Raw genomic sequence first — 24,372 nt, forward strand, 5'->3', positions numbered from 1 at the left:
TGGCTGTAATAATGTTGCTGCCACCATCAGGGAGGAACAGGGAGGGTTAGGGTTTCATCTGGGGGGGGGGGGGGGGGGGGGGGCACACTGCTAAGGTACAGAGGGGTCAATCAAAAACAGGAAGTTGTTCTTTAGAATGCTCTACAGGCATCCACGTCTCCCTCGCCCCCCCAGCTCTCACTCCTGCTCCACACTGGTGTCTGCAGCATTGCCCCAACAGCCCCCCCAACACCCCCGAACAGCCTCGTCTCCTCCACTAAACACACACCAAAAGGGATGACAAGATTTCGGAAAAAGCACAGTGGAATTTATTATTGATGAAAAGTAAAAGTAAAAGTAAAGCTAGCTGTAAAGTAGCAAAGGTAGCTGTTAAGTAGTAAAGGTAGCTGTTAAGTAATAAAGCTACCTGTAAAGTAGCAAAGGTAGCTGTAAAGTAATAAAGCTAGCTGTTAAGTAGTAAAGGTAACTGTAAAGTAATGAAGCTAGCTGTTAAGTAGTAAAGGTAACTGTAAAGTAATGAAGCTAGCTGTTAAGTAGTAAAGGTAACTGTAAAGTAATGAAGCTAGCTGTTAAGTAGTAAAGGTAACTGTAAAGTAATGAAGCTAGCTGTTAAGTAGTAAAGGTAACTGTAAAGTAATGAAGCTACCTGTAAAGTAGCAAAGGTAACTGTAAAGTAATAAAGCTAGCTGTAAAGTAGCAATGGCAGCTGTAAAGTAGCAATGGTCGCTGTAAAGTAGCAATGGTAGCTGTAAAGTAGTAAAGGCAGCTGTTAAGTAGTAAAGATAGCTGTAACGTAATAAAGCTAGCTGTTAAGTAGTAAAGGTAACTGTTAAGTAATGAAGCTACCTGTAAAGTAGCAAAGGTAGCTGTAAAGTAATAAAGCTAGCTGTTAAGTAGTAAAGGTAACTGTAAAGTAATGAAGCTACCTGCAAAGTAGCAAAAGAAGCTGTAAAGTAATAAAGCTAGCTGTTAAGTAGTAAAGGTAACTGTAAAGTAATGAAGCTACCTGCAAAGTAGCAAAAGAAGCTGTAAAGTAATAAAGCTAGCTGTAAAGTAGCAAAGCTAGCTGTAAAGTAGCAAAGCTAGCCATGCTCTCCAATGCAATCATTAGACACACAAAAGACAAAAGGCTGCTGCTCGTGGTTTTGATTTTCTCGGTATGCGGCTAAGAGTCACAGTATGGAGTCAAATGTTATTTGAGAAGAAACTAATGGTGGCGTGACAAATCCAGCTGGATCAAGAGAATCTAGGCAATATTGAATCCATGTTTAGCACTTTCTCTCCAGGACAGATGTGCAGTCTCTATGCTAGCAGACGTTGCATTGATGAGTGTTTACCACAAGGCGTTAGCCTGATGTGTGGGCTAAAGCCGACACGGCTAGAATCAGCACACACGAGGGGCTCGAATGAACAGCACAGGCCTCAGCTGTTCCCTCTGTTCGTGCTAGCTGCTCCCTGAATCAATACCCCTGGTCCTACTCATACCCAACCCTTTCAAGGAATAATAAACAAGATGCCTACTCGTGCCTAAAGGGATTAAAAAGCCTTTTGATGGGGTGGGAGGAACAACTTAGCGTAGCATAGCGTGTGTCTTCATGGACCCGACAGTCCTGTTACAGCTCTTACCTGGGCGATGTTCTTGTTGAGCAGGTAGACTCCATATTCAAAATGGAACCGTTCTCCTCTGGAGTACAAAGGGAATCTGGAGAAAGACAAGAACCACATTAGACGGATGGTCCATCCTCAGGAGGACAGGAGGACAAGAGGACAGGACTCAGGTCGGTGCACCTGCAGTTTGCAGTAGTAGGGGGTTTAGAGGGTTTAGGGGGTCAGGCCCTCCCCCCCACCAGGGCGGATCTGTTTTACTTGGTTGTGGCTGTTGTGGGGCCACACCGGCTGACCTTTTATGTTACACCTCATGGATCCATAAGGAGGTTAGCCAGTGGGCTAGCAGCCTCAGCGCCGCGGCGTGTTCCCGCCCTACTCGGCCCGGTGGCACAGGCCACCTTGGTATCTGGGGCTGCTGCTCCTGCGTCGGCTGGACGCCGATATCGGACCAGCCGACGCAGGAGTGTAAACAGACTTCCAGTTCTGGTCTTCCAGACCCGGGACTCAAGGCCAGTTAGACTCATAGCAAATGGCACAGGCCAAAGGGTGGTTCGAGTGTTTCCATGGCAACGTCTCCAGTCACAGTCCAGCTCAGTGAACTTTCAACCTCCAAAGACCAGAAGAGACCAGTAAAGGGCCTTATCCTGGGGGGTCAACGCCGCCTTGCCTGAATGTTCCGGGGTCGCAGGCCAGCGTGGAGGTTGAGGAGCTCATGGTTGTCCACTCTGATGAGGACGTGCAGCTGGTGAACATCCACTTGTGTGTCATGTAAATGTGTGTGTGACAGTAGGTGTGACGTGTGTGTGTGTGTGTGTGGGGGGGGGGTCCCTCACCGTTATAGTCAGGCCTGTTCCTAACGCCATTTGAAAGGTGTGAGGCCCGTACCTCCCCTCTTACCTTGACCTCCAGGGGCCTTTAGCAATAGGAACTGCTGACAGCAAAGCCCCCTCAGCCATCCCATAATACCTGCAGCCTCCCGGAGGTCAAACTGTGGCCCGGCTCAGTCAGTGTCACGTTAACATTAGCACGTTAGCGCCCTGTTCTGAATCCACTCACCTTGAGTCACAGTCTGGTGCTAATGAGGCTAATGAGGCTAATAAGGCTAACGGGTAAGGCAGTGACGGCATGAAGCCTCCTAGTGGTCAACAGAGGAACCAAATATTCAGGTGCTTTTAGCTTAGCTCAGGAACATCAACGCAGTTCTGCCTTCAATGAGATGTTCCAACCACCCAGGAAGTCCACCAAACTTGGTGCTGCTCCTCTCTGCTCTCAGTTAGCTGCTCGTTAGCACTGGGTACCGAGCAGAAAAGACATTTACAGGAGGAGAGCAGTAATATCTCCAGATTGCTCCACATGTGGCTTTAAACCCTCACATGCAGCACTTTGGACCGTCACTCATGTGGTTCCAGGTCCACCAGCAGCTCTGCAGCTCTCAGGGGGGCAATAACAAATTTAGCTGAATTTAACAGGCTTTAGCTGGACCAGGCCCTGAACAGGCCCAGGTTGAGGACCAGGTTGAGGGCCAGGTTGAGGACCAGGCTCTGAACAGGCCCAGGTTGAGGAACAGGCCGAGGACCAGGCCCTGAACAGGCCCAGGTTGAGGACCAGGCCCTGAACAGGCCCAGGTTGAGGCCCAGGTTGAGGACCAGGCCCTGAACTGGCCCAGGTTAAGGACCAGGCCGAGGACCAGGCCGAGGACCAGGACCAGGACCAGGACCAGGACCAGGACCAGGCCCAGACCCATGCCCAGGCCCAGGACTCTAACCCGTCCTTCCACTAACACTTGAAACTGCACCGGATCGTACGTTACACATCCAGAAATCGGTAACTTTGGATCAGCTATTAAAATAAAATGGAGAAATAGTTTTCATGCAAAAAGGAAAAAACTGAAATTCCTTCAGACAAATGACTTTTCAGGCACTGCTTCATGGTCCTGTTCTGGTCTCAATCAGACGCTGAACATCTGGATTGCATCTCCCCCAGTTCTCCCCAGTTCTCCCCCATACAATCACGAACACCGGAGCTGCACTCACCACAGGACCCAATGTGGACACAACATGTTTCAGAACACTGATTTTAGCGAAACACATCTGACCAGAGCGGAGAAAAGGCCAACGCACACAAACAGACCCGTCCTCCTCAACACGTTCCTTTCAAACAACCTGACAGGGACAGTGTCAAGCTCCGGCCCGGTGGCGAGGCGGCCACCACCGGGCCGGAGCAGCAGGAGGGGAAATCCAGCAGCAGGATTCTCTGGCGATCAAAGGCAACTGAAGCAATGTCAAAACTATGGACTCCATCCCATCATTATTACACGTGGCGGTGTGGTGCCGCCCCCGATGGTCGCTACTCTCACCATGTCCCTCACTCATGACAGGAGGAGGTCTCCTGCACACACCCAAGACTCCACCAGGGGGTGTTCGGCCGGGTCAAACCACTGGAATCCACCCAGGCCGTTTAGACGGTTGGGTCAGTTTCAGCCAGTTAAGACTTGAGGAGAACATTTGAAGTACGGACCAAACCAGAGTATCGCCATCGCTAGTTTGGAGCCTTTCTGGTCAAACACTCGATGTTACATGCTGAATCTGGATCACCTTCGAGAGACGAGCAGGTCCTACCCTGCAGATACGTGTCCTCACTATTGTCAGGACTGTATCTAGGACTGGACCACTGATGCACTGTGTAAACAACCATATGGACTCAGAACCAGTATATCCCTACAGCACATTCTCCACTGGCCAGCACTCAGACGTGGGGTTCCCCAAGGATCACTGCCGGGGCCGTAACATTTAGCCTATAACAAGAATATTGGGGTCCGAAATCCTGAAAGTTGTTTTCTTTCAGATGACAAAGTTGCTCGGCTGTGGGGAGAACCTGAGGGATCGCTGGACACCAATCTGAGGAGCCGTTGGATTCACATCATCACTAAATCCAGCAAAAACTACCAAGAAACTAACTCCAACAGAAAAGTCAGGATCAGGAGCTGGATCATAAATGATGCTGGCCCCTCTGGCACTGCTACAGCAGCAGCTACAGCAGCGACAGCAGCAGCTACAGCAGCAGCTACAGCAGCTACAACAACAGCTACAGCAGCAGCTACAGCAGCAGCAGCAGCAGCTACAGCAGCAGCAGCTACAACAGCAGCTACACGCAGCAGCAGCTACAAACAACAGCTACAACAACAGCTACAGCTGCAGCAGCTACAGCAGCAGCAGCTACAACAGCAGCTACAGCAGCAGCAGCTACAGCAGGCAGCTACAACAGCAGCTACAGCAGCAGCAGCTACAACAACAGCTACAGCAGCAGCTACAACAACAGCTACAGCAGCAGCTACAGCAGCAGCAGCAGCAGCTACAGCTACAGCAGCTACAGCAGCAGCAGCTACAGCTACAGCAGCTACAGCAGCAGCAGCAGCAGCAACAGCAGCAGCAGCTTACAGCAGCAGCAGCTACAACAACAGCTACAACAACAGCTACAGCTGCAGCAGCTACAGCAGCAGCAGCTACAGATGTTATTTGAAGCTCCTTGAAATCAAAGAATGATAATAACCCAGAGCTGAAACCTACCACAGACCTGGTTGGACCTGGGATTAAAACAAGACTTTGTGCAGGACTAACCCACCTCCCTTATCACCTCCTGGTGCCTGTTTACGACACTTCAATGACCCTTTTTGTTCAGTTTCAGAGCTTCTCTAGCTGTTTTCCATCTCCAAACACCTCATTTGTTGCTTTTCAGGAGCCTGCTGGGACGCTGACTGAGCCAGACCCAGATCTAACCCTAGCTCTGGCTCTGTCCCTGACCCAGAGCCAGACCGAACCCTGGTCCTGACCTAAACCCAGACCTAACCCTAACCCTAACCCTAACCCTAGCCCTGTCCCTGACAAGACCCTGGCCCCGGCCCCAGCCCTACCATAATGAGCTTATTTATCTTCCCCATGTGGTCTGCATCTTCTCTCCAACCATTCATCTGCTTCCTGCCTCTAGAATCCAAAAGAACAGGACATCAAAACAAATTTGCCTTCCAGAAGCCTAAAAGTCAACACATCATCAACACAACAGTTGATGTTCTGGCTAAAAGGGTTTCATAGAAAACACAAGTTCTGAATTAGCACTGCAAGATGTTTGGCCAGACCAGAAATGGAGCAAACAATGGCTGCTGCAGGGATGTGAGTGTGAGCGTGAGCGTGAGTGTGAGCAGAACTGAGTGTGAGCATAACTGAGTGTGGTGTGGGTGTGAGTTGGAGTGTGGTGGTGAGGATGAGGGTGGGGTGAGTGTGTTTGAGGGTGAGGGTGGTGTGAGTGTGAGTGTGTTGTGAGGGTGAGTGTGGTGTGAGGGTGAGGGTGGTGTGAGTGTGAGTGTGTTGTGAGGGTGAGTGTGGTGTGAGTGTGTTGTGAGGGTGAGGGGTGGTGTGAGTGTGGTGTGAGGGTGAGTGTGAGTGTGGTGTGAGTGTGGTGTGGGTGTGAGGGTGGTGTGAGTGTGGTTGAGTGTGGTGTGAATGTGGTGTGAGTGTGAGTGTGGTGTGAGTGTGGTGTGAGTGTTGTTGTGAATGTGGTGTAGTGTGAATTGGTGGTGTGGAGGTGGTGTGAGGATGAGGGTGAGTGTGAGGGTGGTGTGAGGTGAGTGTGAGATGTGAGTGTGGGTGTGAGTGTGTTGTGAGTGTGTTGTAATGTGGTGTGAGTGTGAATGTGGTGTGAGTGTGGTGGGAGGATGAGGGTGAGTGTGAGGGTGGTGTGAGTGTTGGTGTGAGTGTTGAGTGGTGTGATGTGGTGTGAGTGTGTTGTTGGAATGTGGTGTGAGTGTGAAATGTGGTGTGAGTGTGGTGTGAGGATGAGGGTGAGTGTGAGGGTGGTGTGAGTGGTGGTGTGAGGGTGAGGGTGAGTGTGGTGTGAGTGTGAGTGGTGAGTGTGGTGTGAGGATGAGTGTGGTGTGAGTGTGGTGTGAATGTGGTGTGAGTGTGAGTGTGGTGTGAGGTGAGTGTGTGTGTGGGTGAGTGTGACTGAGTGTGGTGTGAGTGTGTGTGAGGGTAGAGGGTGAGTGTGGTGTGGGTGTGAGTGTGAGTGTGGTGTGAGGGGTGAGTGTGTGTGAGTGTGACTGAGTGTGGGTGTGAGTGTGGTGTGAGGGTGAGGGAATGTGGTGTGGTGTGAGTGTGAGTGTGGTGTGAGGGTGAGTGTGAGTGTGGTGTGAGTGTGGTGTGAATGTGGTGTGAGTGTGATGTGGTGTGAGTGTGGTGTGAGGATGAGGGTGAGTGTGGTGTGAGTGTGGTGTGAGGGTGAGTGTGACTGAGGTGTGGTGTGAGTGTGGTGTGAGTGTGAGGGGGTGTGAGTGTGTGTGAGTGAGTGTGACTGAGTGTGTGTGAGTGTGGTGTGAGGGTGAGTGTGAGTGTGGTGTGCGTGTGAGTGTGAGTGTGGTGTGAGGGTGAGGGTGAGTGTGGTGTGAGTGTGGTGTGAGTGTGTTGTGAATGTGGTGTGAGTGTGAGTGTGGTGTGAGGGTGAGTGTGGTGTGAGTGTGAGTGTGGTGTGAGGATGAGGTGAGTGTGAGGGTGGTGTGTGTGGTGTGAGGGTGAGGTGAGTGTGGTGTGAGTGTGAGTGTGTGTGAGGATGAGTGTGGTGTGTGTGTGGTGTGAGTGTGAGTGTGGTGTGAGTGTGACTGAGTGTGGTGTGGTGTGGTGTGAGGATGAGGGTGAGTGTGGTGTGCGTGTGAGTGTGATGTGAGGGTGAGTGTGGTGTGAGTGTGAGTGTGGTGTGAGTGTGACTGAGTGTGGTGTGAGTGTGAGTGTGGTGTGGAGGGTGAGTGTGACTGAGTGTGGTGTGAGTGTGGTGTGAGGGGTGAGGGTGAGTGTGGTGTGCGTGTGAGTGTGAGTGGGTGTGAGGGTGAGTGTGGTGTGAGTGTGGTGTGAGTGTGGTGTGAGTGTGGTGTGAGGGTGAGGGTGAGTGTGGTGTGAGTGTGAGTGTGGGTGTAGGGTGAGTGTGAGTGTGGGTGAGTTGTGTTGTGAATGTGGTGTGAGTGTGAATGTGGTGTGAGTGTGGTGTGAGGATGAGGGTGAGTGTGGTGTGAGTGTGGTGTGAGGGTGAGTGTGACTGAGTGTGGTGTGAGTGTGGTGTGAGTGTGAGGGTGGGTGTGAGTGTGGTGTGAGGGGAGTGTGACTGAGTGTGGTGTGAGTGTGGTGTGAGGGGTGAGTGTGAGTGTGGTGTGCGTGTGAGTGTGAGGTGGTGTGGTGAGGGTGAGGGGTGAGTGTGGTGTGAGTGTGGTGTGAGTGGTGTGTGTGAATGTGGTGTGAGTGTGAGTGTGGTGTTGTGAATGTGGTGTGAGTGTGGTGTGAGGATGAGGTGAGTGTGAGGGTGGTGTGAGTGTGGTGTGAGGGTGAGGGTGAGTGTGGTGTGAGTGTGATGTGGTGTGAGGGTGATGTGTGTGAGTGTGTGTGAGTGTGAGTGTGTGTGAGTGTGAGTGTGACTGAGTGTGGTGTGATGTGGTGTGAGGATGAGGTGGTGTGGTGTGCGTGTGAGTGTGATGTGAGGGTAGTGTGGTGTGAGTGTGAGTGTGGTGTGAGTGTGACTGAGTGTGGTGTGAGGGTGAGGTGAGTGTGGTGTGCGTGTGAGTGTGGTGTGAGGGTGAGTGTGACTGAGTGTGGTGTGAGTGTGGTGTGAGGTGAGTGTGGTGTGCGTGTGAGTGTGAGTGTGGTGTGAGGGTGAGTGTGAGTGTGGTGTGAGTGTGACTGAGTGGTGTGAGTGTGGTGTGTGGTGCGGGTGAGGGTGAGTGTGGTGTGCGTGTGAGTGTGGTGTGGGGTGAGGGTGAGTGTGGTGTAGTGTGAGGGTGAGTGTGGTTTCGGAGGGTGAGTGTGACTGAGTGTGGTGTGAGTGTGAGTGTGGTGTGGAGGGTGAGTGTGAGTGTGGTGTGAGGGTGAGTGTGGTGGTGAGGGTGAGTGTGAGGGTGAGTGTGAGGGTGAATGTGAGGGTGAGTGTGGTGTGAGTGTGAGGGTGAGTGTGGTGTGGTGTGAGTGTGAGTGTGAGTGTGAGTGTGGTGTGAGTGTGGTGTGAGGGTGAGGGTGAGTGTGAGGGTGAGTGGTGGTGTGAGTGTGGTGGTGAGTGTGAGGGTGAGGGTGAGGGTGAGTGTGGTGTGAGTGTGGTGTGAGGGTGAGGGTGGTGTGAGTGTGAGTGTGGTGTGAGTGTGAGGGTGGTGTGAGTGGTGGTGTGAGTGTGGTGTGAGGGTGAGTGTGACTGAGTGTGGTGTGGTGTGAGGGTGGTGTGAGTGTGGGTGTGAGTGTGAGTGTGAGGGTGAGGTGTGAGGGTGAGTGTGGTGCGAGTGTGAGGGTGAGTGTGGTGTGAGTGTGAGGGTAAGGGTGAGTGTGTGTGGTGTGAGGGTGAGTGTGAGTGTGGTGTGAGTGTGAGTGTGATGTGAGTGTGAGGGTGAGTGTGGTGTGAGTGTGGTGTGAGTGTGAGGGTAAGGGTGAGTGTGGTGTGAGTGTGGTGTGAGTGTGAGTGTGAGGGTGGTGTGAGGGATGTGGTGTGAGTGTGTGTGTGTGTGAGTGTGGTGTGAGTGTGAGGTGAGTGTGTGTGAGGGTGAGTGTGGTGTGAGTGTGGTGTGAGTGTGAGGGTGAGTGTGGTGTGAGTGTGAGGGGAGTGTGGTGTGAGTGTGGTGTGGTGTGAGTGTGAGGGTGAGTGTGTGTGAGTGTGGGTGAGTGGTGGGTGTGAGTGTGAGGGTTGTGGTGTGTGTGGTGGGTGTGAGGGTGAGTGTGGTGTGAGTGTGGTGTGAGTGTGAGTGTGAGGGTGAGTGTGGTGTGAGTGTGAGGGTGAGTGTGAGTGTGGTGTGAGTGTGGTGTGAGTGGTGAGTGTGAGTGTGGTGTGAGTGTGAGGGTGAGGTGGTGTGAGGGTGTGGTGGGTGTGGTGTGGTGTGGTGTGGGGTGAGTGTGGTGTGAGTGTGAGGGTGAGTGTGAGGTGGGTGGTGTGAGTGTGTGTGGGTGTGAGTGGTGGTGTGAGTGTGGTGTGAGTGTGAGGGTGAGTGTGAGGGTGAGTGTGAGTGTGGTGTGAGTGTGGTGTGGTGTGAGGGTGATGTGAGGTGAGTGAGATTTGGAGCAGCCTTTGTTCTGTGTGAACAGAGGAAATTCTAGAACTCCAACAGAAACTGTCCAGACGTGCACACGCCACATCCAATAAGGGAGAAATCCCCAAATATGCAGTGGTGCAGGGCCCCTGGGTGGGAGCAGAGGACGCCAGCGTGCTCGGCATCCTGCACACATCTTCTTGGTCTTTACTCTGCAGCGGGACCTTGTGCACCCTGTCACCATTAACGCCGTGTAGAGACGTTGGTGCGCCACAGCCGTCTGCCAGGTTCATCAAGAGGTGAATAAGTGCTCAACAACATCTAAAAGCCTCAAGGCCTGGGTGTCAGCACCGGTTCCTCCGCCCACCTCTCCTGTTTCCAAGCCACCTCCAGGATGTGAACAATCTAGAGACCACATCTGGCAGCAAATCCAACCCCCTGTATAGTGCCCAGGTAGTCCAGAGGCTACACACGATTCAATTCATACAAAGGCACAGCTGGTTGGGGTTCAGTGCCTTGCTCAAGGGCACCGTGAGCTCTGTCAGTGCTTTAAACCCACGCTCACACACACACACACACCCAACAGTAATCGGCGAGGCTGATCCCATGGTCAACGTCGGCGTATCACATCCCTACTAATAGACCCCCACAGAACTGGTAAGCTAGCTGAAGCTAAGGGCAGCTAACGGATGCTAGGAGGAGCCGGCTGAAGCTCAGGTATGAGGGGAGGCAGGTTCAGAACAAACACGCAACTTCTAAAGGTCAGCAGCCGCTGCGCTGCCTCCCTAGCATATCATTGTGAGGAGCTATTACAGTCGGGAATTTTTATGCTAATTTAATGCATAGTTACCGAAGAATAACAGCTCCAAACAGTAATTTCAGGTATTGGGCCATTTTCTGATTATGGTGTCTGACCTAATCAGGAATGACACCAAACGCTCTGCAGCTGCTCCAGGCGAGTTCCGGCTTTTTCTTTCTTGCCAACATATTCAAATGATCGAAATCCGTAAAGTTATAAGAGCCCCCAGATGTTTGTTCTGCCGACTGTTATTTACTCCATAAAACTTCTTGACACCAAAGGGAAGTGAAAAGGGGGAAGTTGCTACCAAACCAATGTGTGCAGGACCAGAGCGGAGATGGAAGCAGCCTTTCATATGCAGCCACCAGGACAGGTTCTGAAGCCCACATTTGACAAGCTTCTGCTTGATCTGTGCACGTGTGGAATGCAAACCAGGCATGAAGGATGAAAAAGCCACCACTGGAATGGAGAATAAAGTAAATACCAGCCACGGAACCTACGCAGAGGCCAATATTGACTTTTTAACCCTCTTAAAGACGGTGTGATGCAAGAACTCTTGAGAAAACTGGCTGACCACAGGAAAAATTCAGGACCTGTTGTTGTAGAGCTGCTCTTGCCCTCAGCAAAGCTACCGTTAGCTGCTCTTGCCCTCAGCAAAGCTAGCGTTAGCTGCTCCTGCCCTCAGCAAAGCTACCGTTAGCTGCTTCTTGCCCTCAGCAAAGCTAAGCGTTAGCTGCTCCTGCCCTCAGCGCAGCTACCGTTAGCTGCTCCTGCCCTCAGCAAAGCTACCGTTAGCTGCTCTTTGCCCTCAGCAAAGCTAGCGTTAGCTGCGCCTGCTCTCAGCAAAGCTACCGTTAGCTGCTCTTGCCCTCAGCGCAGCTACCGTTAGCTGCTCCTGCCCTCAGCAAAGCTAGCGTTAGCTGCTCTTGCTCTCAGCGCAGCTAGCGTTAGCTGCTCTTGCCCTCAGCGCAGCTACCGTTAGCTGCTCTTTGCTCTCAGCAAAGCTACCGTTAGCTGCTCTTGCCCTCAGCGCAGCTACCGTTAGCGGCTCTTGCCCTCAGCGCGGCTAGCGTTAGCGCCGTTCACTGGCGGTGAGAACAGTGAAACTGGGAAATCGCTCTCAGCGTGTTCCGCACAAGAGTGTGTGGGTTTATTTTAAGCATTTCCTGATATACCTTGTGGTTGAGATGTTTGATAAATAAAATCCTTTTCACGTGGGAAATCTCGGCCACTCCCAACTATTTACACAGAGAACAAACAAATCAAAGGTTTCACCTAAACGACCTAAGTGCTGCAGGCTGGAAACCCCCGTCCACGTCCACGTGTGTTGCTGGTGCCATGGTGGTATTAGGAGGAGCCGGTTCCTTCCAAAGCCACCACTTGATCCTAATTATAAATCCTAATTGGCGTTAGCTTGGCCGTCACAAACTTACCTCGCTCCTTCTCGCTCAGCCTGTCTGTGATGGTGTCCGTGATGGAGGATCGGGAACCCTTGTGGATCACGGGATACCTGAGAGGGATCTGCAGGGAAGCCACGAGATCATCAGGACCAGGTGGGACGTGTAAACCCAGAGCGACAGCCACACTCCCATCATCCATTTGCTGCAGGACAAAAACAAATGAAAAAAAGGGAAAGTTGTGAGAGGAAGGGCAGAGATGCGTTTCATCCAAAGGTCAAAGGTCACAACAAGACCCCGTCCCAGTTGCCTGAATGTCCGGGAACCACCTTCCTTCTCTGCTGGAGTGGCCACTCAACGCGTGGCTGCTGGACCCACACTGGACCCCGTATTTACACCAGCATCAGGGGTCTGAGATAAGACATCAAGCAGTCTCATCCACAATCAAAAGTAAACCGACCCGGACGGACTTCCTGCTCCAGGCGTTGGGAGCAGCTGTGGAACATCCGAGACCACCACCAACAAAATGAGGTGGGACTCAAGCGGCTTGTAAGAACCCGAGTCCTCGATCGTGTCAGACGCGCCTCACTCACCTCCTGGAGCTGATTAACAGCTTGAAGCTGAGCTGTGCTAATGGCGCTAGCTCGTTAGCTATTAACCAAGCTCGTTTACGGAGCCCAACAGTTGCTCACCAACGTGTCGCCCGACGGGCTCTTTATTCTTTATTCCACCTTTGCTGGATAAACCACCACAAACCCCCTCGGACAGTCACACAGAAAGCCTGGAGGCGTGTGTGTGCTGCGTGTGTGCCCGCCTGTAGGCGTGTGTGTGCCGCCTGTAGGCGTGTGTGTGCCGCCTGTAGGCGTGTGTGGCCGCCTGTAGGCGTGTGTGTGCCCTGTGTGTGTGCCGTGTGTGTGTGCCGCCTGTTTCTGTAGGCACCTCACACACTCAGCCTCCAACTCTAGATGGCTCAGCGCTCCGTAAAGCATGGTTTGCTCCCGCTGACTCAGGGTTTCTCCCCAACGCGTTCTTCTTCTCTGCTCCATTTAACGTAATCGCTCAGATGCAGCCACATATTTGAAAAGTCTTTTGGTTCCAACGAGCCCAGACACAAAATATGGTCATTTCTGAGTGGAGGCACTAAGCTCTGCATACGAGTGGGTTCTGTGCTGTGTAGTGTGTGTGTGTGTGTGTGTGTGTGTGTGTGTGTGTGTGTGTGTGTGTGTGTGTGTGTGTGGAGAAACAACCAGCTCAGAATGCACCCCACACGTGGTGAGAGTGGCGGCGAGCTGGCGGAAGGTCCCGAGGAGCGCCGCCGCTACCTAACGGCCAGTTTGGCCACATGGTGAAGAAGTGAACATGTGAAAACATCCAAATGTTTGGATGTTCCCTCACTTCCACGACCTTTACCTTGATGTTTCTGACAGCTTAGCTAACGCAGCTGGGGGCCTCAGCCTGTGCCTCAACCGTGTGTCTGTCGTGTGTTTTCTGTGTCTGTTGTGTTTTCCGTGTGTCTGTCGTGTGTTTTCTGTGTCTGTCGTGTGTTTTCCGTGTGTCTGTCGTGTGTTTTCTGTGTCTGTCGTGTGTTTTCCGTGTGTCTGTTGTGTGTTTTCCGTGTCTGCCGTGTGTTTTCCGTGTGTCTGTCGTGTGTTTTCCGTGTCTGCCGTGTGTTTTCCGTGTGTCTGTCGTGTGTTTTCCGTGTGTCTGTCGTGTGTTTTCTGTGTCTGTCGTGTGTCTGTCGTGTGTTTTCCGTGTGTCTGTTGTGTTTTCCGTGTGTCTGTCGTGTGTTTCCGTGTGTCTGTCGTGTGTTTTCCGTGTCTGTCGTGTGTTTTCCGTGTGTCTGTCGTGTGTTTTCCGTGTGTCTGTTGTGTTTTCCGTGTGTCTGTCGTGTGTTTTCCGTGTGTCTGCCGTGTGTCTGTCGTGTGTTTTCCGTGTGTCTGCCGTGTGTCTGTCATGTGTCTGTCGTGTGTTTCTGTGTCTGTCGTGTGTTTTTCGTGTGTCTGTTGTGTTTTCCATGTGTCTGTCGTGTGTTTTCCGTGTGTCTGTTGTGTGTTTTCTGTGTCTGTCGTGTGTCTGTCGTGTGTTTTCCGTGTGTCTGTTGTGTGTTTTCCGTGTCTGTCGTGTGTTTTTTCCGTGTGTCTGTCGTGTGTTTTCCGTGTGTCTGTTGTGTGTTTTCCGTGTCTGTCGTGTGTTTTCCGTGTCTGCCGTGTGTCTGTCGTGTGTTTTCTGTGTCTGTCGTGTGTCTGTCGTGTGTTTTCCGTGTGTCTGTTGTGTTTTCCGTGTGTCTGTCGTGTGTTTTCCGTGTGTCTGCCGTGTGTCTGTCGTGTGTCTGTCGTGTTTTCCGTGTGTCTGCCGTGTGTCTGTCATGTGTCTTTCGTGTGTTTTCTGTGTCTGTCGTGTGTTTTTCGTGTGTCTGTTGTGTTTTCCGTGTGTCTGTTGTGTTTTCCGTGTGTCTGTCGTGTGTTTTTCCGTGTGTCTGCCGTGTGTCTGCCGTGTGTCTGTCGTGTGTTTTCTGTGTCTGTCGTGTGTTTTTCGTGTGTCTGTTGTGTTTTCCATGTGTCTGTCGTGTGTTTTCCGTGTGTCTGTTGTGGTTTTTCTGTGTCTGCCGTGTGTCTGTCGTGTGTCTGTCGTGTGTCTGTCGTGTGTTTTCCGTGTGTCTGTTGTGTGTCTGTCGTGTGTCTGTCGTGCGCTGTCTCGGCCTGGGTGGAGCTGGGACCTTTGGGCTGGTCCAACACTGGGAGGAGAAACCTGAGCTTTATCCCACCTGGACACGTTGGTGGCGACTGTGATGCGTTCTGAGTAACGTGCTGGTCGGGGGTGTAAATCAGCGCCCCCCCCCCCCCCCCCCCCCCCCCCCTCCGTGAGCCCAGAAGGCCTCAACAGAGCTCTCCTCCTGGTCTCCTGGCCACCTTTGGAGCTCCTCCACCTCTGCTTCCCTGAGAGCGTTCCCGTTGGCACAGACGTGGCTCCACATCACATGATGGGATGCTTAGAGTTCTCCGTTTAGGTGTTTATATTTCGTCTCCTCTCCAAGCCTTTTTATAACTCAGTGAAGCTAATGTCTTTAGCCCTTTTTATCTCCTCTAAAGGTCTGCAGAGAGCTTCTGTGCTATTAGATGCTGGAATAATCCAGCAACAGGTCACCGGATGGATGAATCCCAAACCACCTGAGGGGAAGTGGCAGAGGTGGACGTCTCCTCAGCTCGTCATAGCTGACAGGAAAGGTTTTAGTTTCATTTAAAGAGCTAAATAGGCTCAACAAAGTGCTTCCCTTTTCCTCTTTTCACCTGAAGAGGATTAGGGCTCAACCAACCCTGACCCTGGTCTCTAATGGGGAACATCCTCCCCTGGAGGCCTGTTGAGACCAACTCACATGCATCCAGACGGATCTGGCTTGATCAGACTTTTCCTGGGACAGACCTCACACAAATGATAACAGGGTCAGTCATGGGCTAAACCAGAAGAAGATGCAACCGCCACCTCCGCATTGGCTTCCTGCACCCTTATAGGCAGGAGGTCGCAGAAGGTCGCAGAACACAACACACACCACACACACCGATACACACACACACACACCGAGACACACACACCAACACACACACACACACACCAACACACACACACACACACCAACACACACACACACACAGACTTATAGGCAGAAGGCCGCAGAAGGTCTCATAAACACACACACACACACCACACACACCACACACACCGAGACCACACACCACCCAAGACACACACACACACACCGAGACACACACACCAAGACCACACCCACACCGAGACACACACACACAGACTTATAGGCAGAAGGCCGCAGAAGGTCTCATAAACACACACACACACACACAGACAGACACAGAGACACACACACACACAGAGACACAGAGAGAGACCACACACCACACACTCTTTTGGAGCTATTACCTTGAAAGTCTTCGAGTTTTGGCAGCTCACGCCACAGATGACGTAATCCGCCTGATTGGTCTGTGGATGATAAGGACAGGCTTTGCATTAACATAACCAGACTTGTGGGGACCGACAACGCTGTCAGGGCTGCTCCGTGTCCACTGGTGCTAGTAGTAGTTACCGCTTCCTTTGTATGACATGTTCCAAATGTCAAACAGTCACGCAGAAATAGCGTCCACTAAAACCGCTCTGCAACTATGTGTATCCTGCGTGCAGGATCAAAGCCCCACGTTTGACACCAGATAATTCTTTGCAGTTGGCTGCCGACAGAAACGTGTTGTGCAGGACCGGACGGTAGCCCGGACTCACCACATCAATGGGATAGATGTAGGAGAGCTCGTAGAGGAGCTGACGACAGCGGAAGGTGAGCTGGGCATTAGCCTTGAGGAACTGCTCCCTGCGAGACGAGAGGACAGAGGTGAGACCTTCCAAGGCGCCGCTGGCACAGCCTCAAGTGGAGCTGGGGAGAGCAGAGGCAGAAGAACGCCAGAGGTCTGCTCCTCCCCCAGTGCAGGGCAGAGAAGAAAGAGTGTTTATTAGCAGCACCACTTTTATCTCCATCACCATCATCACGGGAGGGCACTGTAAGCTTCCCCTCGTGGCATTTAAGCATGCGGAGACCCCTACGCCCCCCCCTCCTGCTGAAGAAATGAGCCAACAAATCAAATCTGACAAAAGCTGGAGCGCTCAGCCAAGACCGCGGCCCGAACGTCATAAAAGAGAAGAGATCCAGCTTGAACTGCGTAGTTCAGATGATGCGGACTGACCTGGAGATAAAGGAGAGCTCTGTCACACACGCTACATGGGTCCGCTAAATGCTAACGCTCTAATGGGCTCCAGAGCTCTGGGCAGGCTGGAACAGATGGATCTGGTCCATCACACGGAGATAGCCGAGGTGAACTTGGCGCGCCTGACTCTTCACAATAGGAAAGGCTGAGCTCTCTGGGAGCAGTGGTTAGATGTTCTGGCTCGGAGTCCTCGGGGAGCGGGGTGCTCAGCGCTCTCTCGGGGTCGTTCGCCCTGCCGCGGCCAGGCAGCAGGGACGGGCTCCAGCTGAGAAGATGGATGATCATCTGGTGGGATTTTGATGTTTATTCTATATTATGGGAGACAGGTTCAGGCCCGACGACCTTTAACTAGCTAATATCTCCAAAGTTGTGCTATCCATGAATAAAAGGCTGTTTTAATCAAGTTGCTGTTAATCATCTCAAGGTGTCACGATGCTCCACTCATATCTACAGTCTGGTCCAGCTTTGGGGAGGGCAGTGAGGCCTCGGGTTCCTGCGGCGAGCTGACGGTGGGGGGGCACCATCTGGTCTCCTGCTGCTGCTGCAGCCCGTCTTCTCCAAGGTTCCACCTGCTGGGTGTTCTTCATTCCGTGGTTATTAAAGTTCCTGCTGCCTCTCCATCATCTGAACCAGGCTGTCGTTCTCCCCTGACCCCATCTCCATCCAAGCAACCGCTGGTATCCTCCCTGTTTGGGACCATTGTCTGGAGACCCTGGAGGTGGACATCCCAGAGGCTCAGCAGCTTCTGACCCACTCAGACCCCGCCGGGCTGGCACCAACAACCAGGCCACAGAGCCTGAATGAGCCGTGATCAGCGGCTCAGACCAGAACCTGAAGAGGTGGAGCTGCTAAAGTGGCACCTTTAAGAGTGTGTGTTCAGCATTAGAAGGCATTAAGCTGTGGCACACACACACACATGCAGCCACGGACTGTGGGGACATTTCCTTCAGATAATATAACCCAGAACCTTTTTAAAACAGGGCCGTTTCCAAGCAGCAGATGCGAGGCAGATGTGCAAATGTCCGTGTTCATTTCCTGCTCGCCGTCCGTCCCGGCCCGCCGTGGCCAACAGAGACGGCGCTCGCTGTTCCTGGAATACCGATTCAGCCCGGGACCGCTCAGGCTAACGTAAGTGTTTCCAGGGTGGCGCTCTCGGTACCGGCATCAGCTCCCCACAGAGCCGGGGGGGAGATGAGAAACACCACAACTGTGGCACAGGCTCAGACGGGGGGGGGGGGCAGCTCTCTGGACACGATCACACACCTCCACAGCCCCCACTCCCGTCTGCCCCCCTCCTCTGTGTGCTGCTACAAATGCTGCCCGCTAATTACAGGCCCAACAAACCTCTTGGCGGTGCATTCCTTCTGTATCTGGGACAGGGCTTCGTTCTCCTCCTTCAGGCTCTGGTACTGAGCGGAGAAGGCTTCCCCTGGCAGAGACAGAGAGAGCAGAGAGGAAATGATCAGGTGTGTGCTGCCAGGTGCTCCCCTGGCTCCGCTCCAGCACACAGCACCATCAAACAGCCCTGTGATCCAGCACAGAACGTTTCCTTTTCACACCACAGAACCCAAACACCCTTGTTCCAGCGGCAGGATCCGGGACCGTAAACACAGATGACGGCCGGTAAATAAATCACACATTTGATGAATGCGATTGGCAGAGCCACGTGAGCGCCACGCAGCCACAAACAGCCCATAATTTGGGCTTGGAAAAGAATGCGTGTTCTCGCAGCCTCATAAACGAGGGCCGACCTACACCGAAGCTCGAGATAATAAACTGCGTTCACATCTCGTTAGCAACGGTTTTGAAATAACTGGCAGCTTTTTCCCACCAACAGAGCATCCCATCATTGAAATAGGCCGTTTAAAACTAAACATGCTTGATCACTTCAAAGACGGCGCATGGATTCAAGGCTGGACGAAGACATCCCCCCCCCCCCCCCCCACTAAGTGGAAAAGCAGGTTTTCCTTTATTGTGGGAGCAAACATGCGCTCAGAAACATGTGAGGCGCTGTGAGGAGACGCACACATTACATAAAGAGGCCTGACGTCTCAATAACTTAAAGGCTTCTCCGTCCAGACCCTCACAAGCATCAAAGGGACGTCGCTGCTGTCTGCTTTCATCTTTTCCACCGGTTCCACTTGAACTGTCACCGGACAGAAGAGATGGAGGAAATCAACGACTCCACCAACTCCATCAGAGACAGATGAGAGGGAGCGCCAGGCGCTCCGAGGGCACCGAAGCGTGAGGCCCTCCAATGCCATCCTTCCTTTATTGGACGCCCAAAGCCGTTTCTGCTCAGCCTGGCCTCAGCCCGTCATCCAGTTCATCCCAGAATACTGAAGCCCAGAGAGAGAAGGGCCTGTACGGACGGACGGACGGATAGACGTCGCTGAAGGGCGTTGGAGCCCTGTTTATTGTGGCAGCCGAGCCAATGGCGTCACGGCTAAAGGTGCGATGCTGTAAAAGAGCTCTAATAATGATGACTTCAATATGAGACCTTCCAGGCACCCAAAGCTCCGTATCGAAGCCGCTTTGGTCACACTCCAGAGCTCAGCGGGGATATTTATTAGTGCAGGCCTCGCCTGCATCACAGATGGAGACGTTGCCGAGGAGACAACACATGCCATTCAAAGAGCTGATTCATGTCGTCCGTGATAGGAGAGGTAGAAAATGAGAGCAAGCCAAGCAGCAAGAGGAAAGGCTTAAAGGAGATCAGAGGAAGAAAGAAGCAGCCGTGCTGGTGTGTTAATGTCTGTGTGTGTGTGTGTGTGTGTGTGTGTAGCACACCAGCAGGAAGCAGAGCCTTACTCAAGGCTACAGTTTCAGTGGCATTCGTGGAATTCTCCGGCTCACTGGGATCGTTCTCGTGCTGCATTAGCGTTAGCATTAGCGTTAGCATTGGGCACGTGAACCTTCTGCTCCTGTTATCTGCCTGTCGTGCGTGCGTGCAGACGTTCACCTGCAGACCCATGAGCCTGTGTTTGGGGTTTGCGGGCCCCTTGTTTGGAGAGAGGCCCAGTTTCCTGAGAATAACAGGCTGATAAGTGTTATTTCCTAATGTTCCCTTTTGACCACGTGAGAGACGAGAAGAGCTCACGTTCACGAGCGTGACGAAGACTGAAGATTAGCAGTTTGAGCGAGATGCCCTGAGGATACTGCACAAGAAATCCACGGATACGAGTTAAAGCGGCTGCCAAGTCTTTGGAAGCAAACCCCGAGGTCACGTTAGCGTGTCGACCACGAGCAGACGCACCGTGAGCTGGTCAGAGATGACGCTGTTAAAGCACTAAAGCAAACACATCTACACCAAGTCACACACACTGTAATGCCAAGTGTGTGTTGTGTGTGTGTGTGTGAGAGAGAGAGAGAGAGCGAGCATCTGGCGCGACTCTTCTCACCAATCAGCGTTCTATCGGAATCGGCGCCCTCTCACAAACGGCTGTTTGGGCCTTTTGAGTTACGACTTTACAGGAAAGCAAACAACCCTTGAGCTGGAACGGGTCGAACTCAGCAAAAGAGAGAGCCACAAATGAAAGAGGGAGCCATAAAACAGCCTCTGCTGATCCCTTGCAGCCCTGCCTTTGGTTCTGCAGCTCAGCCGTGGCCCCAAAGGCAGAGGCAGCGGTTCCTCAGGAGAGCACATGGGCTGCATTAGGACTGGCATTCCTGCTTAGAACAGTAGCAGCATCACAGGACCCTGCTGCAGCACCCTGGCCATGCTGGCTGTGATCAAACACACACATTTAGTGACTCTTCACATGCAACAAGGGCTCTGACCTGCATCAGAGCAGGACCAGGACAGGACAGGGAGAGGATTTACCTTTCCTCTGGAGCTGAGTCCTCTCCTTCTGCCGCAGCTCCATTTCCCGGCCGAGCGCCTTCCTCTGCCGCTGCAGCTCGCTCCGCATCATGGCGATACGCAGCAGCATGGCCTCGCGCTCCTTCTTCTGTTGCCAGCACACGCAGGGTGAGACATGAGGAGAGCACAGCCATCGTCATCATCCAGCGTGAGAGGGACTCAATAGAGAATTATTAACCTTCCAAGCCTACAGTTAGCGAAGGGACGCTAGAAGGTAAAAAGGCTTTGCGGAGGCTAAAGGTCACGATCCTGCGGCAGCAGACGAGGCCACCCAATAGAGGAAAAACAATAAAGAACAGTTCAGGGCTGCCATGTTCCGCGTACACGCCCAAACCCAGACTGGCCATTAGCAGCTCCCACCTATCAATTAGCGTGCATGCTAGGGAAGACCAGGCAACACCCGCCCCACCATAAACCGGTGACGTAGATGGTTAAAGTCGCTGGTTTAGTTACGATGCACCTCAACTTCCGATGAGTGAAGGCAAAGTTTCCAACGCAGCGCCTACAGGGACGCCTCCGCTCGGGCCCCTCAAAGGCGAACAGGACATTTCAGAGGTTACGTGGCCTTTGACCCTGAACGCACGGGGTCGTTTGCGGCCTCGGGGCAACAAGGAGCAAAGAAAGGTGCACGTGCGGAGGAGTATGAGGAAGGAATGTGCGCGAGCGGCATCTCCCAAATACCCTTAGATAGTGATCACGGGACGGATCAAAGCAAGCGCAGGTTCGGGACATCAAAGAGTGTGACACATGTAGGCAGGAGGGGAGATAACGCCACCATCGCTCCACCTTATCGCGCGAGGATGTTTTTTTCGCTGCGTTCTGGCTTTGGCACGAAGGATCCGACACTTTCGCCGCGCGCTGCGGACCAGCGGGTCCCAGTGCTGCTGCGGCGCGCACGTGCAACCGCAGCCTTAACGGGCCTATTGTGCTCCCACGGAACATCAAGCAGCGGCGGGTCAGCTGAGTAAATAGGCAGCGTTCGTGGTGGGGGCAAGAACGGGTGTGGGCGAGGCTGTGAGGAGGACGTGCCCTCCACCCCGTGATTGATGCTGCTGGGACGTAGGCTGAGGACTGGACAGCCTCACAGAGACACAATAGTCCATTTAGAACCAGGCTACCGAGGAGGGGACGAGGATTATGTGGTTTAATAGCTGATAAGATTTGGGACAAGGGATTTAAGAAATGTTCCAGCGAGGGAGGGGGGAAGTATCAAAGCCAGGTCTGTGAAAGAGCCTTTGTGGTGACAGAGCGGAGCCCCGGCGTTCTGAGGGAAGTCACGGGAGGCGATCTAAGAGGAGGGAAGGACAGCTGTGTCATCAGCAAATTGGGTGATTTATGAACAAACGGAACCTTTAGATTCATTAGGGAGCCCTGAGCAGACAGGACGCAGAGGTCTCCCACCCACCCGGCCGGCTTTAACCCCGACGCTACCTGAACTGGACTTGAGACTGGCCCAAGTACGGCAGAGCAGCACAGCCGACAGGACGCGTTTCATGTTTACAATAAAGCCGGGACCTGAGACGGGCTTTCACAGCCGTGCGGCTCCAAACATGTTAGCGATGCGTCTGTGTGGTGCTCACGGGGGGTATAAAGCTAGAAGGAAGCCAAAGTGGAGAGGAGCCAAACTAAGTAGCAGCGGAAGCCCTCCGTGCTGGTGCCCGGGGCTAACGGGCTAACGGGCTAACGGGCTAACGGGCTGGAATCTCCAGCAGGCCTCCTCTGATTTCTGCTGTGTGCTAAATACCTCACAGCATTGGGTGTTAGTCTAGAAACAATCGCTGCTGCTCATTAGCTAGGGAGCCAGGAGGAGGTGGGGAGGTGGACTCACCCGGCCGGTGCTGCTCATTAGCTAGGGAGCCAGGAGGAGGTGGGGAGGTGGACTCACCCGGCCGGTGCTGCTCATTAGCTAGGGAGCCAGGAGGAGGTGGGGAGGTGGACTCACCCGGCCGGTGCTGCTCATTAGCTAGGGAGCCAGGAGGAGGGGGGAGGTGGACTCACCCGGCCGTGCTGCTCATTAGCTAGGGAGCAGGAGGAGGTGGGGAGGTGGACTCACCCGGCCGGTGCTGCTCATTAGCTAGGGAGCAGGAGGAGGTGGGGAGGTGGACTCACCCGGCCGGTGCTGCTCATTAGCTAGGGAGCCAGGAGGAGGTGGGGAGGTGGACTCACCCGGCCGGTGCTGCTCATTAGCTAGGGAGCCAGGAGGAGGTGGGGAGGTGGACTCACCCGGCCGGTGCTGCTCATTAGCTAGGGAGCACACCCGGCCGGTGCTGCTCATTAGCTAGGGAGCCAGGAGGAGGTGGGGAGGTGGACTCACCCGGCCGGTGCTGCTCATTAGCTAGGGAGCCAGGAGGAGGTGGGGAGGTGGACTCACCCGGCCGGTGCTGCTCATTAGCTAGGGAGCCAGGAGGAGGTGGGGAGGTGGACTCACCCGGCCGGTGCTGCTCATTAGCTAGGGAGCCAGGAGGAGGTGGGGAGGTGGACTCACCCGGCCGGTGCTGCTCATTAGCTAGGGAGCCAGGAGGGGTGGGGAGGTGGACTCACCCGGCCGGTGCACGTGGCTGTCCGTCAGCAGCTTCTCCTCGATCTCCTTCCCAATTTCTGCACCGTGACTGGGTCTGCTTGATGGCTCGTTGTGCTGTGTGGAGTCTGCAGACGTGAGGGGACACAAAGACTCTTCAGGGACAATCAGGGTGATATGTGTCCATTAGTGGATCCCTTAGTGGATCCCTTATGGATCCATGAGTGGATCCATGAGTGGATCCATGAGTGGATCCCTTAGTGGATCCATGAGTGGAGAGGAACTGACAGAGCTGAGAGGAACTGACGGAGCTGAGAGGAACTGACGGAGCTGAGAGGAACTGACAGCTCGTGTAAATAATGAAGGGAAAGACAACAGTAATGAGAGCAGCAGTAATGTTACAGGTGAAACATCAACATTAAGGGGCCGGTTCAGGGCCCGGGTCCCGGCCCAGGTCCCGGGTCCCGGCCCAGGTCCCGGCCCAGGTCCCGGCCCGGTCCCGTCCCAGGTCCCGGCCCAGGTCCCCTCAGCCACGCTGTTCCCCACACTAATGGCGGCCCCACAGCCGATGCAGACGCCTCCCTTTCATCTATACTGGCGCCAGCTGAGGACATCATGATCTTATCAACACCAGTCAGGCAGCAACCCACCATTCCAACTCTGAGTCCATGGGACCTGCTGGACAGTCACAAAATGGGCTCTAGTCCCAGACAGCCGCTCCCACAATTTCCAGTTTTTCAGACAAATAATCCAGACTCTTAAATATCATCCTAATATCTCACAGGTTACACAGAGGAGCAACTCTCATCACGACAAAAGTGCAGAACAACGTTTGTTTAGTGAAAGTTCTGTAACTCGGACGTTTTTATTGCTGTGGAGAGAGAACCTGCTAGAACCGAGTCGTTGCTGCTCAGCAGGCCGTCGTGTATCGAGAGACCTGATCAGTGGACTGGGCCTGATAGAAGAAGATGAATAAAGGGAGACTTTAACAATAGGAACCCGAGTCTGTTGGGAGGCATTAACGGCTTTCAGCAACCGTCCAAGAGGCAGATAACGTGATCCTGGGAGTTACGCCGAGTCTCAGATCTGACTGAGGATCTGTGCACAGACACAAGACCTGGCTGATTGCAGATCTTCCTCTCGTCTATCTCAGATGTGTGGGCTAAGGAGCACGCATCACCTGCACCATCATCATCATTAGACACACCTTCACAGACAAACAGGAATGTGACCAATGGCCAGCATCCACCAACACCGTACATTCCTCCTTCTTCTCCTTCAAAGCGGGACAGCAGCAGAGAAGAGTGTGAACTGAAGCAGCAGTGTTGATGGAGAAGATCAGCTGGGACGGCCCTTCCCAAAAGCACAGCGCGTAGAAATGGCAGCA

General features: G+C 53.2%; 2 protein-coding genes across 3 annotated transcripts in view; both read right to left on the bottom strand.

Annotated features, from left to right (window-relative positions):
* Positions 1-12,067, bottom strand: part of uvrag (UV radiation resistance associated gene) — a 35,951-nt gene extending 23,884 nt beyond the window's left edge. For both annotated transcript variants that reach the window (XM_029848572.1, XM_029848571.1), the window contains exons 1-2: positions 11,730-12,067; positions 1,627-1,702 (exon numbers count right to left, since the gene is read on the bottom strand). In XM_029848572.1, the coding sequence (XP_029704432.1) occupies positions 1,627-1,702; positions 11,730-11,785 (132 nt within the window). In that variant the 5' untranslated portion in view covers positions 11,786-12,067. The remainder of the gene's footprint in view (positions 1-1,626; positions 1,703-11,729) is intronic.
* Positions 12,068-15,240: 3,173 nt separating this feature from the next.
* Positions 15,241-23,139, bottom strand: LOC115246510 (UV radiation resistance-associated gene protein-like). The gene is made up of 6 exons (XM_029848629.1): positions 23,009-23,139; positions 20,429-20,555; positions 17,950-18,034; positions 16,127-16,214; positions 15,649-15,835; positions 15,241-15,251 (listed from the first exon to the last, which is right to left on the bottom strand). Exons 2-6 carry the CDS (start codon positions 20,535-20,537, stop codon positions 15,241-15,243), a joined length of 480 nt encoding a protein of 159 aa, XP_029704489.1. The 5' UTR covers positions 20,538-20,555; positions 23,009-23,139.
* Between the last annotated feature and the right edge of the window lie 1,233 nt (positions 23,140-24,372).

The sequence above is a fragment of the Takifugu rubripes genome, chromosome 15 (assembly GCF_901000725.2).
Source record: "Takifugu rubripes chromosome 15, fTakRub1.2, whole genome shotgun sequence".
Taxonomy (NCBI): domain Eukaryota; kingdom Metazoa; phylum Chordata; class Actinopteri; order Tetraodontiformes; family Tetraodontidae; genus Takifugu; species Takifugu rubripes.

Coding starts and splice junctions, on each gene's coding strand:
- LOC115246510 (XM_029848629.1), bottom strand. CDS start 20,537: ATGCTGCTGCGTATCGCCATGATGCGGAGCGAGCTGCAGCGGCAGAGG. Junction 18,035..20,428: donor GACTCAGCTCCAGAGGAAAG/GTAAATCCTCTC, acceptor TGTCTCTGCCAG/GGGAAGCCTTCTCCGCTCAG. Junction 16,215..17,949: donor AAGGAATGCACCGCCAAGAG/GTTTGTTGGGCC, acceptor CTCGTCTCGCAG/GGAGCAGTTCCTCAAGGCTA.